The sequence below is a fragment of the Andrena cerasifolii genome, chromosome 2, assembly GCF_050908995.1.
Source record: "Andrena cerasifolii isolate SP2316 chromosome 2, iyAndCera1_principal, whole genome shotgun sequence".
Classification (NCBI taxonomy): domain Eukaryota; kingdom Metazoa; phylum Arthropoda; class Insecta; order Hymenoptera; family Andrenidae; genus Andrena; species Andrena cerasifolii.
In genome coordinates, this window is record NC_135119.1 from 24,408,987 (window position 1) to 24,425,151 (window position 16,165).

Consider the following 16,165-nt stretch of genomic DNA (forward strand, 5'->3'; position numbering starts at 1 on the left):
AAGGTTTTCTGATCTGAAATCTTGATTAATAATCGTTTCCCCATTCCAGAATTTCTAAATAGCCTCGTGCAATTTCTGTATTTCCTTTCACGGGTAGACCCCGTTGTTTACAATGTGAAAAACGAAGCGCATTGCTGCACACTTGATGAACCACCAAAACCAAATAAAAATTAACTGATAACAACAATATAGCAACAACAAGAATTGAATAGGTAACTTAACATGTAGACTTCAAAAGAAATTATCACGTCCTACCACAGAGAACTGTAAGCAGTTCAGACCTGAGCACATCGTGATATTTTTAAACACGTGCATAAACAATAAATCAGAGATTTGCTTCCAGAAGCACAAATCCTGCTCCTCAAACAAGATTGCACATAATAAAGTCGGATTTCTAAAGGCAACTGGGATGAAACGTTAAGTGAATCAGGCCTTCTAGAATATCAAACATTAAAAGCCCTGCTCATCAATATTGAGTCAGAAAAGTCAACTATATTCGGCATATTGGATTCACCACCTTCAATTTCGAAAATCTGACTTTAAATTCGAAACAGGCGGCCAAAAAAGCCCACAGATACTAATCTGTGAAAAGTGCTGTATATTTGCTAAATATAAAAAAATCAGCAACGAAATTCAAAATTTCGGCCGGACAGATCGGTGGAGAATATAATTGCGAAGAATTTAAAAAAAAAATCGTAAAGTTTTCTGAAAAATTACGACCTGTAGGGTGATTTGAACAAAAAATGTCATTATGTACCACTGTGCGGCGGCTGCAGTCGGGATGATTGAAGGCGATGCTCGTTGATTAACAAATTTGTGACTCGCTGCACGCTGGTTATTAACACTACAACTACCAAGGATTGACATATAGGTACCTACTTCTAAGTCACTACTATAAGTCATTTCAGAAAAGACATGCATTTTTTAATATATTTCTCTGCTTTATTTAGCTTTTGCCCTCTTTTCCTTTTTTTATGTAAACGATGAAATGTTTCATCTTCACTGTCTGTATCTGACGACTCATTTTTGCTTCCGCTGTCTGATTGTTAATATTCTTTCCCAGTCTAATGAATCACTTTTATCACAGTCGGTGGCAGAATAATTTTCCTCTAAATTATTTATTTTTTTTCAGTAGTTTCACATTTCGCGAATGTCTTTCCACAATTCCTAGGTAATTTTATGCGCAACCCTTTTTTTACAAATCACGATAGGAAATAATTCTAAATTCTTTTTATGAACAAAGTAAAAAAGTAAAAGAAGAATACGACAGTTGAGCCAACATAACACGCAAGTAATGTTTGGCATTTTTCGTACAACGTGTATGTACTGAAATGTATTTAGTCTACAGATAGAGAGAGTCAAAGTATTTAAACTATACGGAAATATTATCAGAAACTTCTGAAATTAAAAGTGTACCTGCGTTCCGCGAGGTGTTAAAATGGCCCATCTCGGAATAGGTTATTGCACTGTTTTTGGCCATGTGCATAATTATCTTATTTTTAAACTGCTTGCAGATCATTATTATGCGAAGAATTTCAATCATAAATATTTTATTTAGTACACCGCCAGAAATATAAGGTTACATTTATGGCTTACACGGAAAAATATTATATCTTTTAAGAAGTGGTAAAAACTGGTACAATACCTTAAAGTGGCCACAAGTGGTGCATCTACCCCACACAAATTTTATAGTAAAAAAAGCAAGCAAAGAAGAAAACTATTTTACAGAATTAATCATTTATATATTTCAAGCACAAATATCAGGAAAAACCTGAGAAAACGAGATATTCCGAAAACGAGTAGGTGATGATTATTTATTAGAAATGGTAAAAACAAGTGATTGTGACTCCCTTGGTAGATCTACTTACAATTAGTGTTAAGATCGATCAGTCGAACCAGTTTTCCACTGTCACCTTCGATTCTACTCACCGATCACCACAGCTCTTCCAATCCACCTTGAATTCGACCATGGCGAACCTAATTAGCGCAGCAACGAACCGTTTAGCAATCACTAGTGCCTACGAATCCTGAATCTTGGTCTTCGTCTCGCCGACGTCTGGTTTTATTAATAAGGGTCTCCGTTTCTCGTGGGAATCGTTGGAATGTTCTCTCACGCGGCTCTCGAGCTGTGAAAACGTGGGCGCGGGCGTTATCGCCGTGCGATCGGGAACGACGCAGGATGATGCCTCGGCATCGTCATTCACAGGAACGGTTAATTACAGCGCAATCTGCATCGGGATCGTTTTCTCGTCCGCAGGTGTAGACCCTTACGGCGATCTCGGCAACGAGAAAGTGTTAGCCGATCGAGCTTGCGCTCTATGCCGTCGCGTTGATTTTTAGGAAAGCTATCAATTAGCCGGAGTGACGCTCCGGAATCATACTTCTCGGCGCCGTATTATATTACCAACGGTTCGGTCCCGTTTCCAGATAATCCGAACGTCGCGTTTGACTTTCTAAATTACTTCTCCGCGCGGCGAAACGTGTTCGATTCCTTCGCGCTGTCATCCGCGATGCAAATGCTCCGCGGATATCAGGGAACTTTTATAAAGCCAGGACTGACGTATCCTGCTCACCGCGGCATTTAATTATCGGGGTAGCAGCGTGGGTAGGGGTCTGTAGATCGAATCTCGGCGTGCGAGCTACGAGTTTCATAATTGCTAGCGCCTAACTGCGGCAACCATCAGAAAACGTTTAACCAGCGAGGAAGGGTTCGACGTTCAACTGCGCGGCGTGGAAAATGCAAAGCAATAGTGCTGAACATCTGTCTACCCCGTTTCCAGGTTACCCACAAAGTGACGAGTCAGGTGATGGTCCTGAAGATGAACCAGCTGCCCGCCAACAGGCCGAACATGTTGAAGGAGGTTCAGCTGATGAACAAGCTCAGCCATCCGAACATACTCAGGTAAGTCGAATCGAAATCCGCTGCTCCACTTCTGCCAGAGAAACTCGGCGGTCGGGGGAGTTCCGGTAGAGATGGACCGCCGGGAGAGACGGATGAGTTAAGGATTTTTGTGTTCCCTGCGTTATGATCGTAATCGCGCTGGTCTCTGAATTTTTCATTATTGTTTTATAAAATTTTTACGAGAATCAGCATTTCAATTTCTGGGAAGGAGGATAATTGTTTGTGTAGTCACAAGAATTACTGGTATAACTCAATTGTTTGAAGAGATATTTACACTAGGGCTCTTACTATCCCGATATCCGGGTAAAAAAATTTTGAAACTTTGTGAATATGTAGGGAATTTCCTTCTGATTATAATGTAATTTTTGTTTGCTGCCCAAATTCAGTCTAAGGGGGTGTAATTGACCCCTGAAAATCCGGTTATTTTCCGATTTTGTGTTATAACTCGTGAACTGTAAAATAATTTTTTTACCAAATGGTAGATCTAATTAAAAGATGTAAGTTTTGTCGTGAAACTTTTTTTTCTATCTCTTACAGTTTCCGAGTTATAACACAAAATCGAAAAATAGCCGAATTTTCAGGGGCTAATTTCACCCTCTTCAAGTGAATTTGAGCAGCAAACAAAAATTGCGTTGTAACCAGGAGGAAATCCCCTACATGTTCATAAAGTTTCAGAATTTTTTTAATTTTCGGGTTCGGGATCTTCCCTTGTGAGTATCCGAATATCCGTACTTTGAAACGAGTATCCGAGTACCCGGTTTCGGATATTTTATCATCATGGCTGAATAAAGCTTTCTTTATATCGATTCTAATTAAAGAGAGCAAGTTTAACTGAAGCGATTAAAACAAGAAATGCGAAGGGAATTGTATTAATATTTTATTTACAGTTATACAAACACACTAAGACAATAACTTCCTATTTTGGTATGAAGAAACAATGTTTCAGAATTTTTTGAATTTCCGGGTTCGAGATGTTCCCTTCTAAGTGTTTAGTAATTATAGTAATCTTACTTAGGAATAGAATTAATCTTTCTTTGTTTATTGAAACAATTTTTTCGCTAAAAATAATTGCTACGGACCACACCCCAAAATTTTATTTACTTATTACCGTAGCTATTTATAGAAATATTGTGTTACGATGTTCTAGGAAAGATAGTTCACTACACGATAGTACACTATTCTAATATTCAGTACTTTTCAAATATTTGAGGCGATTTTAAAAACGTGGTCCATCTCTACCGGAATTACCCTACAGTGTAGAGGCTATCGGAGGAAATCGCCAGAGCGCTCGTGCCCGAATTCCCTCGCGGCAGCCGGGGGCCTGATTAACGAACCGCGGAGTCGGCCCACCGGACCTGCAGAAAGCCGCGTGCACCATCCGCTTTCTTCTCCGGCCATTGAAATTAAAACCGGAGCTGTTGTCTCGGGGATTCGGATGAGAATAGAAACAGGTCGGATAGCGCGTAGCGGGGAAAACAGAAATATTCGTAAGTCTCGGTTGATCGAGGGGGGGAAGCTCCTTTGTTTAGGAAAAAAGAAGAATCTAGTGTCTATCCTCGAGGCACGCCTCCAGATGCGTAGATCCCCGAGTTCTCTCTGATCTCCATCGCGGTGAATATAAACGCGTTCTCTCGAAAACGATGCCTCAGCCCGTGTTGACGCAACCCGCTCGGGCCGGTTACGACACGGAGCTAATGCCAAAAGAGTTCCGCGGTTTGCGAGTTACGAGTTATGACATAATGGCGAGGAGCAGCGTCGCGGGCGGCGCGGCGATGCTCCGGTGCTAGACCCTCTGCATCCGCGGCGACAACGCATTCCAACGATATAAACGGCTTGGCCCAGATTCGGCTGTGCGCACCCGCTCGCTCGCTCACTCGCGCGTGTTTATCCCGCGCGTCGGCTAGCGGATCTTATTTCTGGCATTTCTCGCGTTGAAGGCTGCGAAAATCGCGCGTCAGTAGGGAGCGCGTCCCCGAGTGAATCATCCCATTGAAAAAAAAAAAGCACCCATCGGGTATTAATCGCGGGCTAACGTCGCTTACGACCGATGGATTTCGTAACTGTTGGAACGGCGACCGGCGCCAGGTGCGATCCGCAGCGACCGCTATACCTATGGATGAATGAAATCGGTCGATACTCTCGAAACACCCGCCAGGTTCGTTCGGTTGTAGAGTTAAGAGCGTGGCTCTCCCGCTTCAATCGATCGCCGCCCTCTGAGCTGAACTTTGGCAACGATAGCCAGCAACACGCTTCCGAATAATTGCCTTCGGCTTTCCGTCAGGGGCTTTGCTTTCCAAATGGCCGCGGATCATTTTACTTTCTAATTTTTTGGAGAATTGCATTGTGGAGAGTGAACTGGGCTTGCGCTGGGCACGCTTCTACTGGATCAAATGGGCCAAGTTATGGAGAAAGCGTCCTACCAACCCTTAATCAGCTGAAACTGAGTAAATTTAGATCGAAGGATTTAATTGGTAGAGAAAATTAGCTGTATTTCTATTGGGTACATTTTATTTCTTGGTATTGTTTTGCAATATTTTTTAATAGTTAGTAGTATAATTAACCCTCCGTGGTCACATCTTTTTATAATCGCAAATTAGTCACATGGAGTTCACTGCACCCCAGCGACCTTTTGGAGTTACCATTTTATAATCGCACATTCGAAATACTCGTAAAATTGTGCTCTAATAGTCTTTTCTAGAAAGGTAAATTTTGATGCGTTGAAATTCGTATTTGAAAAATTAGTTGTGGATAATAGCGATTTTTTTTTGGTTGAAATTCACCAAATTTTTAAATTTTATTATTAAGCTCTAAAAAATTACAGAAATATTGGCAAATACATATCCTGCGGTGCGATACACCTCGCGTGACCACGAAGGATTAATATTATTATAAATATTCTGTAGCTTCCATTTTTTCAGAGTAAAATGCAACTATCGCTTGGTACTTTGAATAATTGTCAAATATAAGAATCCTTCTATGGGTTGGTAATTTTTTGCAAAATAAAGTTCACACAATTATGAGATCCGTAGTGCGTTTAACTGATTTTTTGGCGTTTGGAGGTTTCTGCATAACTTGGCCGAAACATCGAGTAGCTCGAGCCTTAAGGTGAATGTCCCAATTTGTGCTCATTTCGTATTTTTCTTATTATTGTATGCGTTACGTTTGTACTATAGTTGCAACAGAATAATTCTAAATTATTTAAACATTTACGCGAGTGTTGCACGAGCTTGGGGCAATACATGCATCGCTATTTTTCATGAGCAGAAATACGGACATTTAGAGCATTATATATTTAATTACAAATTACTAATTGTTAAACATCTTGAAATATATTTCTTAAGTAGTTTTTGAATTGGCTGATTTATCATTAAAGAATTAATCAATTACTCTGCAAACTTTCATCACAAATAAATTTTTTACACCTTCTTTATGACGAGTTACCTCTTAAGGGGACCTTTCGGTCTAGAGCCCAAAATATAGGTGATCTTTAGGAATTAATTAAAGGAAAACTAGTATATATAATTTACTGGGACTTTTTGCATTGTATTAAGGATGTCTTATATTATAGAAATACATTTTTTGTTTTATAATTAATCATTGCAGACGGCACTGGGGAGTGGTTAAAGTCAAGTTGTCAAAAAATTGATCCAAATCGGTGGGACATGTATCTCCAAAAGTTATTATCCGATTCGACTGAAACCTTTTTTATTTTGAAGATTATTCTTCTGTCTAGGGAGTGGGGGACTAGAAAAAATTAAAAAATTACATTTTTTTAGAAAATAACGACACTTGAAGTTTGAAATCACATTTTCCCTACAGTTTTCATCCTTTCAACGCCTCAGAAAATTATAAATACTCAATTTTTTGTAATTTTTTCTGGTATCCCCCTAGCCAGAAGTATATTCTTCCAAGTAAAAGAAAGTTTCAGTTTACCCATGCATTTGCCGCTACTCAAATGCCTATAACTTCGCGAATATTACGAATTTCAACAAATCCTATTAAACCCGTATTCCTAAAGGGTTAAACATTCGAAAAATGAAATAAAAAAAACGATTTTCAGACCGGAACCTCCCCTTAAACGAGCAGAAATTGGGACATTCACCTTAGTACTCTTTCATTGAAACTGACACAGTGAAATAACGTTACACTACGCCTGGTCTCTTATCGTTCAGCAACCGTTTCATGCGCCACTTATCTCGAGACACCGTGTACATTGATAACGAGAAACACAACACAAGCACGGCACGATAATGTTTATTGTTTGCAAGAATCTTGTGTATCTTATCTGAGCGTTTCGGACTTAGGAAGTGTCAGCCTCGATCCTCGTACCATAGTCGAACCGCTAACGCGGCTGTTTTGCGATCGAGTCGATAGCGAGGCTCGAAGCTGTCACGTTGACGAAGCGAAGAGGCCTGTACGCCGTTGTCTCAGCGCGGCTCGGCGGGATCGCGTGCGAATTTCGCGACGCGGATAGTCGCACGATCTTTTATACACGTAACGACGGCGCGAGGCTTCTTTCGATCGGAGCGATCGCTCTATCGAGGGAGGATATCGTCGCGATAAACTAAAATGGACTGGCAACTCATCGCGCGGCTTGTTCTCGCGCTGATATTAAGATATCGCTTCAATTGTTGACGTCCGGCCGTTGTCGCAATAAATTTGATACGCCTCTTAATCATACCATGCGAACTTTTTACAGCCGGCGTTCGCGCGGCTTTCCTGGCTCGTCGAAATTCACCAGGGAAAGAATCTCGAACCCTTTCTTTCGCCTCTCTTTCCTGTGTGCGATTGTTAACCGCAGGAGCTGATTAGACGTGTAATTAATTCCCCGGCGGTGAAACTTAATCGACGGTTGCGCGCGCTGAGCATGCATGCTTTAACCACCGCAATCTTTGGGATCGCGCGATTCGCGGAAAATGAAATCAGCGTCTGAAAGGAGCCGCTTTTTGCGGCAACGGGATCGAGCGTATCACGGGGCTGTTTTTTCCCCCATTTTTCTTGTGCCCTTGTTGGGAAAGGCGGTTGGTAATTGCGTTGTGCGCTACGCGAGCGGAGTGCGCGAAGCTTCTGTCGAATCGATTTCAGTCTACAGGCACGGCTCGACCAATGGTCCTCGATTCGCAAGGCTCCCCACACTTTTCTCGCCAGCCAGATAACGCGCGGATAAATGTCGCTGGTCATTCTCTGTGTACAATCTTTTATTTATTAATAATCAGATTAATTGGCCTAAAGTCTTAGAGCATCTCAAGTACTATTTTTCTAACAGGGGCACTGCGCAAATAGATAGGTACTCTGATAATATTGATTTCTTTCCTAACGCCGTATCAACGTTCAGAAACTGGGTCTCGCGTATTCTGATGCACAATTATTCTGATATTGTTATCGAAATATTCTGTTTATTTTACTCCACTGATTTCCCTTTCTTTTCTTTGGTATTTGTTATTCTATTCACTGATTCCCATCCTGTGGGCCGCGAAGTGCTTTCTGGGGAACCGCCACAGTTACTTTTAGTTGGCGATTTTTAGCACTTATTTAATTTAATTATTATTTACTTTGTTAAATTATTAATTTCGAATTATATTCTGAAATACCTGTTTCTAATATGTTTTCTTTACCTCATTGAATATACCTTACCTTATACGGGAGGAGCGGAGGGGAGAGCAGGTTATTTGAGAATTATAAAAAGAGCTCGCGATTCAAATGCGGTTGGGACATCACTGTTCTATTTAATATTCTTTTCGCGTTCTATACATTATGTCTGTTCGTGTCGCTAAAATGTACCAAACAACTGGGTAATAGTAATAATAATAAATCACAGGAGTCCCAGACCAAAGCTGGAGATTACACTGTCAAGGGGTTGGACACATTACAAATGAAGATATAACAATAAGCCCGGCGCTAATTGGCGCTTATCGCGACACCAGCGTAACGCGTTACGGGGCACGACACTTGGCTAATGAATCGCTGGTGCCTCAACTTTGCCCTATACCCGGAGTCACCTGCTATATATTATCTAATCTGAGCTTAGAATCGCTGAGTCGAGCACGCTTTCCTATGGCGTCGATAGCATCTACCGTCCCTCTGGATCTATAAAACGATAAACCGCCGGCAATTCCTCGCGCGTCCGCTGACAGCGGGTCGATGGATGGCGAGATAAATCGCAGATCGTCTTCGCTGCGGTAAAATTGATACGAAACACGCGTCCAACGGTACGGGGCCGAACGAGGCGCGCGGAATCTCATGCCGCGGTCGTAATAGCAGCTTTTCACCGTTCCCTGGAAAGAGATTGTCTTCGGTGAATATTCAAAGGGATCGGATGTCGGCCCGTGAAGGAAAATCGCCGCAGCGAAATCGAGTGGCACTCGGTGGAGCAGCGATTAAAGCTAATGAGTGGAAAGCAGGGCTGGGGGAAAAATAGACTTTTGAAATAGATATTTTTATTTCTTAGAGCGACACAGAATTTCACGAAAATATTTTTCTTTGCGATTGTAGATGGTTACAGAGAGAAATAGTGTTTCAAATATATTTTTTAATTTTAACTTGTACCAATACTGTTTGTTGTGAAATGAGTATATCATTGAAATATAAGAAAGTAGTATTGCAAATTATAGTTTTTCAAATAATGACAAAAATTTTTGTGTAAACATCCTTACATGCATGCTTGCGTTTAGATATACTTGCAAAAATTATTTACCCGAATATATGCAATCTTAAGAAGGTGGCGAGCAGAGTTGGGCAAATGTAATCTAATTACAAATTACAAAGTACGATTAAACTGTAATTGTGTAGTTGATTACACAGTATTTTCAGTCATCGTTCATTTAGATAGTTGACAAAACCAAATGGTCAACTACCTAAATTAACAGGTACAGAAAATAATGTGTAATTAATTACACAATTACAGTTTAATCGTATTTTGTAATTTGTAATTAGATTACATTTTGCACAACTCTGGCAGCGAGCAACATGATCTGTTTGGATTTGAAATTTGTAGCTAATATTTCCAATCCCCTATTTTCTATATTCGAATCCGACTGTAAATAGTAAATTGTATTTAATTTAAGCATTAAATGAAGTAGTATTTTTAAATAGTATTTAATTTAAGCATTAAATGAAATAGTGTTTTCAAACAGTATTTGATGATGGAAATATTTTAGTTTTCAGTATTTTGTGTGCAACTATTTCAATTTTTTCCCAGCCCCGGAGGAAAACCCGAGCCGAGCGAGAAGCGTGCCCCCGTCGCCTTTTAACCGATTCGAATTTTCCGGTCGCTCGAGCCTGACAGAGGTTCGACCTGTTCGATCTCTCGCATGACCATCCTCTCTGGCCAGCGAGGAAGCTTCGTTTAGATTGTTTAGAATTAGAAGCTGCTCGGGGTATCAATAGAGCACCGTGTCGAATCGATACCTGGTCCTTAATCGTCTTACCTTCCCTCGAGCAAACAAACTGTGACGGCCTGCGGTCGCCTCTGCGAAACAACCACTCACGTTTCCTTGACCACGCTAATCATTCCACGGGCAAGGTCGCTTTCTGAATACCTCACCTTTTCTGCAGGATTTGCCGCAACGTAGCTTGCATTAGTAGTTGCCATTGACGTGGACTACATTTAGGGTTGCCACCTTTATTACAGTAAAATAGCGTAAATTTGCCTTTTGTGGAGTGATTTATTTTTTTAATGTTTAATATTTCTTTATTTCAGTATTCAATATTTATTTTTTAATATTTAATGTTTATTTTTTAATATTTAATGTTTATTTTTTTAATATTTAATAATTATTTTTTTAATATTGTTTATTATTTAAATATTTAATGTTTATTTTTTTTAATATTTAATGTTTATTTTTGTAATATTCAATTTTGTTTAATATTTAGCATTTCTTCTTTTTAGTATTTAATATTTTTGTAATATTTAATATTTTTTTAATATTATTTTTTTATTATTATTAAACATCTTTATTACTCCAGTAAAAGGCTAGGCCTTTTAATATTTCATATTTTTTAAATATTTAATATTTTGTTAATATTATTATTTTTTATTATTAAACATCTTTATTACTCCAGTAAAAGGCGAGGCCTTTTAATATTCAATATTTTTTTAATATTTAATATTTATTAATATTTAATATTTGTTTAATATTTAATATTTTTTTAATATTTAATATTTTTTTAATATTTAATATTTTTTAATATTTAATATTTTTTTAATATAATTTTTTTTTATTATTATTAAACATCTTTATTACTCCAGTAAAAGGCGAGGCCTTTTAATATTTAATATTTTTTTAATATTTAATATTTTTTTAATATTTAATATTTTTTAATATTTACTTTTGTAATAGTAGTAGTATGTTTATTTCATATGCCTTTCGGCCTTTCAAAGAGGCTGCACATTTCTCTTTACAATATCATATTATATTTCTTCTTTTCTTGTTCTTTTTCGCGCTATTTTCTTCTGCTTACTACCCCTCTCATCCATTCCGTTCATCCACCGGTGCCCGTCAGTAGTTCCCCCATCCTTTTCCTTGTCCTTGCCATCCTTCTTTTTTTAAATTTTCATATACACGGTATAAAGTCCCATTACTGTACAAGAGACAAACACAGAAGAAAAAGAACAACACTCAAAGTCGTTAATACGATTTGAACACCGTAAACTCACACGCAGAGCGCAGTTACAAAAGCTTTCCAAAACTATACGATACATTTACGTATAATAACTTAAGCTACGTTTTCAAAATACCGGTGGCACCCGCAACCACTTACATTATTCGCGTGTCAGTTGCGCGTGAACTATGCGTCAGTGGAGGTGACGCCGATAAATCCACCAAGGGTGCAATATCCTCGGGGACTGTCAAAACGCTTCGCGAAGATTGGAGAAATGAATGGTTGGAGAAGGGTGACGTTTTTATTGAAACAAAAACCCAACGCTATTTCATAGTTCCACCGTGTAGGTACTCGATTCCATCCGTTGCGGAGAGTCGCGACATAGACGTCGCGAGCGTTCGATTCGGAGTGCCACAAAAATATCTTGGGCGAGCGGTGTATTGTCCGTTCGCTGGCTTTCAGTGGCTGGCAACAATGAGAGACAATGGTTGACCCGACTCTCCCGCCGCGTTTCTGCGCCTCGTATCTGTCGGCTTTTTATTTAGCCCGCTTTTGTTCATAGGCTCGTGTCGATCGCTGCGCATTCTGGGTCGAAGACCTTCGTCCTGCGCTGTCCTCGGCCGGCGCACGAAGGTCGCAGGCCTTTATAGGGGAAGATGAGTAACGGGCCGAAACAGCTTCGCGCTTCGTGCGTAGATTGGTAAAGAGTGTCGTGGCCGCGACTTGCTTGGCAATTAAACCTCTCTGCGCGCAACAGCAGCCCGCTTTGCCTTCGACGCGTTTGGTTATCCGTTTCCATCACGCTCGGACGGCTAATGGCGATGATTCTCGAGGGGCCGTTTTGAGGACGAGACGCAAAGTTAGGTAGTAACGAGGGTGGAGACGGGTGGATTGATTCGAGTAGCTTTTCAACATGGACTCCTTTAAAGGGAACCTCTGGCTCTTCCCTCAATTACGCGGACCTCTGCAGCTATCTTGTAATAAGTTCTCGGAAATAGGAGCTGCGAGGGAAAAAAGTAGGCGGATTTCGCAACAGCTCGATCCGGAGCACGGTAATTACAATAATGACGACAATGTTAAGAATTACGCGCCGAAGGAAATAATATGCACGGTGCCGCGGGCTTAGAGAATAATAGAAGCAGAGCCCTCGGGGGCGCGCGGAACACCGTCTCCTGTCAGGGTACAGGATGCTTTAGAGCTCTGGGTATGTACAAACTTAATTGCAGGGACAGAAATGACGTAATGAACGTAAGGTGCTCATTTCTGCTCATCTCGTATTTTTCTTGTTATTAGGTGCGTTACGTTTGGACTATAGTTGCAACAGAATAATTCTAAATTATTTAAACATTTACGCGAGTGTTGCACGAGCTTGGGGCAATGCATACATAGGTCGCTATTTTTTATGAGCAGAAATACGGACATTTAGAGCATTATATATTTAATTACAAATTACTAATAGTTAAACATCTTGAAATATCTTTCTTAAGTAGTTTTTGAATTGGCTGATTTAGCATTAAAGAATTAATCAATTACTCTGCAAATTTTGATCGCAAACAAATTTTTTACACCTTCTTTATGACGAGTTACCTCTTAAGGGGAGGTTCCGGTCTAGAGCCCAAAAAATAGGTGATCTTTAGGAATTAATTAGAAGAAAACTACTATATATAATTTACTGGGGCAATACATACATCGCTGTTTTTCATGAGCAGAAATACAGACATTTAGAGCATTATAATATTAAACTAGCGTCCCCCTGTCGGCTTCGCCCGAGATATTAGCGTGACTGCTTCATGTTTATTAGAATTAACATCTTTTAAGGAAATTAAGTATTTTGAAAAAAAAAAGGTTAATTTCTTCATAATATTTCGGAAAGGATAACATTCTCTCCTTTGGGAGATTTACTTTCCCTTCAGCGCAGCATATACCAGGCGCTTCTTCGTTCCATGTTAATAACGCGTTTTTGAGACATGCTACATAGCCTGTGTCCGTCCTAGAGTATCCAGGAGTAACGTGTTAAAATTTGAGGAAGGTCGGTTCAATAGGTCTTGAGTTTTGCGCGAACATAAAAATCGGCTCCCTCTTTATATAATAGTATAGATTACAAATTACTAATAGTTAAACATCTTGAAATATCTTTCTTAAGTAGTTTTTTGAATTGGTTGATTTATTATTAAATAATTAATCAATTGCTCTGCAAATTTTGATCACAAACAAATTTTTTACACCTTCTTTATGACAAGTTACCTCTTAAATGAGCAGAAATTATTATTAAGAAATTATTATTAAAAAATTATTAAGTATTTGTATAGTACATTCACCTTATAGCAATTTTAGACAAAATTTTAGGAAAATTTTTCAGCTAAAACTGCTATTCTCTTTAAATATCCACCATCTGCACAAAACTTAATATTTTGACGAATCGCTAAGTACTTCCGTAGGAAATGTCACGTAAATAATGAAGATTCACAGTTTTTTATCCTACGTCAAAATACATATACGGGACTTCTACTGGTAGCCGTGGAGAGTGTCTTTTCAAAAGCTGCAGGAATGAAGGGGCACCAGCACCGCCATTTTGATTAAAAAAGACCATTACAATTTTTTTTATATACCATAAGACATGCAGAATAAAGCCCCTTAAAAAGTTTTTTCATTTACTTTCTAATGTCGCCCCAAAAAATTCTGAAACTTACGTACGATTTTCGGGCCTCCAAGTTGCCTAACCCCTTAAGTCTTAAGTTATTCCACGCGCCTCCGATTCTCAGCGATCAAAACGTGCTGGGTTGCAGGTTCATGGGGGTTTGCGTGCACGAGGGTCAGCTGCACGCCCTGACGGAGTATATAAACGGGGGCAGCCTGGAGCAGCTGATCATGGCGAGGCACACGCCGCTTCCTCACCTGATCAGGATGAACCTGGCGAGGGACGTGGCGCGTGGCATGACCTACCTTCACAGCCGCGGCCTCTTCCACCGCGATCTCACCTCCAAGAACGTCCTGATCAAGAAGGACGAGAACACATCGGAGATGACGGCCGTGGTAGGCGATTTCGGGTTGGCAGCCAAGATCCCCGATCCCAGCTCAGGCTACAGGCTCAGCACCGTCGGCAGTCCCTACTGGATATCGCCAGAGTGCTTGAAGGGTCAGTGGTACGACCACAGGTCGGACGTCTTCTCGTTCGGGATCGTGGTTTGCGAGCTGATCGGCCGCGTGCCCGCCGATCCGGACGTTCTGCCACGGTCAGATAACTTTGGCCTCGATTACCTGGCCGTGGCAGAGATCTGCGCCGCGGCTGATCCGCCGCCGGCCTTCCTGCAGCTCGCCTTCCATTGTTGCACGGTGAGTAGGATGGAACACCGCCTAGGGGCCATTTTCATCCTGGGGGATTAAGGGCGAAGCCCTATTTAGGACGCTAGGAGTAAGGTGATTCTTGGGAATTTTTTTCTAAGAAACTGTTAAGCGGATCTTTTCCAAACTTTCAGGGTATTTTAGTTCACATTCAAACAATAAAAATTAATTTTTTCGTTACAAAGTGTTCGGTAGAAATGGAGATATAGGAACACGTTCGTTAGGGCTCGCGCGCCGGAGTTGCAAATTTGCGATTGTAATGGTGGCCCAAATTCTTCCCTGAAATAAAGAAACCAAGGTTCTTCTTATTTCTAGTATAATTACATTGTAATTATATCCATTTCTACCGAACACTTTGTAACGAAAAAATTAATTTTTATTGTTGGAATGTGAACTGAAATTCCCTGAAAGTTTGGAAAAGATCCGCTTAACAGTTTCTCAGAAAAAATTCCCAAGAATCACCTTATTCCTAGCGTCCTAAATAAGGCTCCACCCTTAAGACGTTTGCCTCTTAAGGGGTTATGCCTAGTCAGGCGGTCGAAAAGAGGCGAATATTTGTGAATTTTTTTTGAAGAAGCGGAAGCGTATATTTTTACAGAACTTTTTGCGCTTAAAAGAGCAACATTTAAAGAACATTTGGTAATTTTTTCATAGAAAAATATTTGCGTTTATAATAAAATAACAAGCGACATCCAAGAAGCATTTTTAAAAATTTGGTTTTGCGGTGAACACTGCCTTTCGGAACCAGATTATCAAAAATCGAAATACAAAAAAGATTTCGTTAAGTAATATATTAATGTATCCTCTGATTTATGGAGGGAATTTCCGAAATATTAATTTAAAACAAAATGGCGGCTATTTAAAGTTGAAATCATGATTTTTTCGTGCAAAAATAACGCGAAAGAAATCAGGATTTCAACTTTAAATAGCCGCCAGTTTGTTTTAAATTAATATTTCGGAAAAATCTCTCCGCCAATCGGAAGATACATTAATATACTAACGTAATATTTTTTGTTTCATGATTTTAGACAATCTGGTTCCGAATGGCAGTGCTCACCGCGAAAGCAAATTTTTAAAAATGCTTCTTGGATGTCGCTTGTTATTTTATTATAAACGTAAATATTTTTCTACGAAAAAATTACCAAATGTTCTTTAAATGTTGCTCTTTGAAACGCAAAAAGTTTTGTAAAATTATACGCTTCCGCTTCTTCAAAAAAAAATCACAAATATTCGCCTCTTTTCGGCCGCCTGACTAGGTATAACCCCTTAATTCATCCGTTTATCGCGACTTTATCACTTGGGCGAACTTCTTCGGGCCCG

The 16,165-nt window shown here is 39.7% G+C and overlaps 1 protein-coding gene across 3 annotated transcripts in view; it reads left to right on the plus strand.

Annotated features, from left to right (window-relative positions):
• The window catches only part of Cdi (serine/threonine kinase), a 50,969-nt gene that overhangs the window by 31,727 nt on the left and 3,077 nt on the right, over positions 1–16,165 (plus strand). For all 3 annotated transcript variants that reach the window (XM_076830671.1, XM_076830672.1, XM_076830673.1), the window contains exons 3-4: positions 2,781–2,902; positions 14,290–14,836. In XM_076830671.1, coding sequence (XP_076686786.1) covers positions 2,781–2,902; positions 14,290–14,836 — 669 coding nt within the window. The remainder of the gene's footprint in view (positions 1–2,780; positions 2,903–14,289; positions 14,837–16,165) is intronic.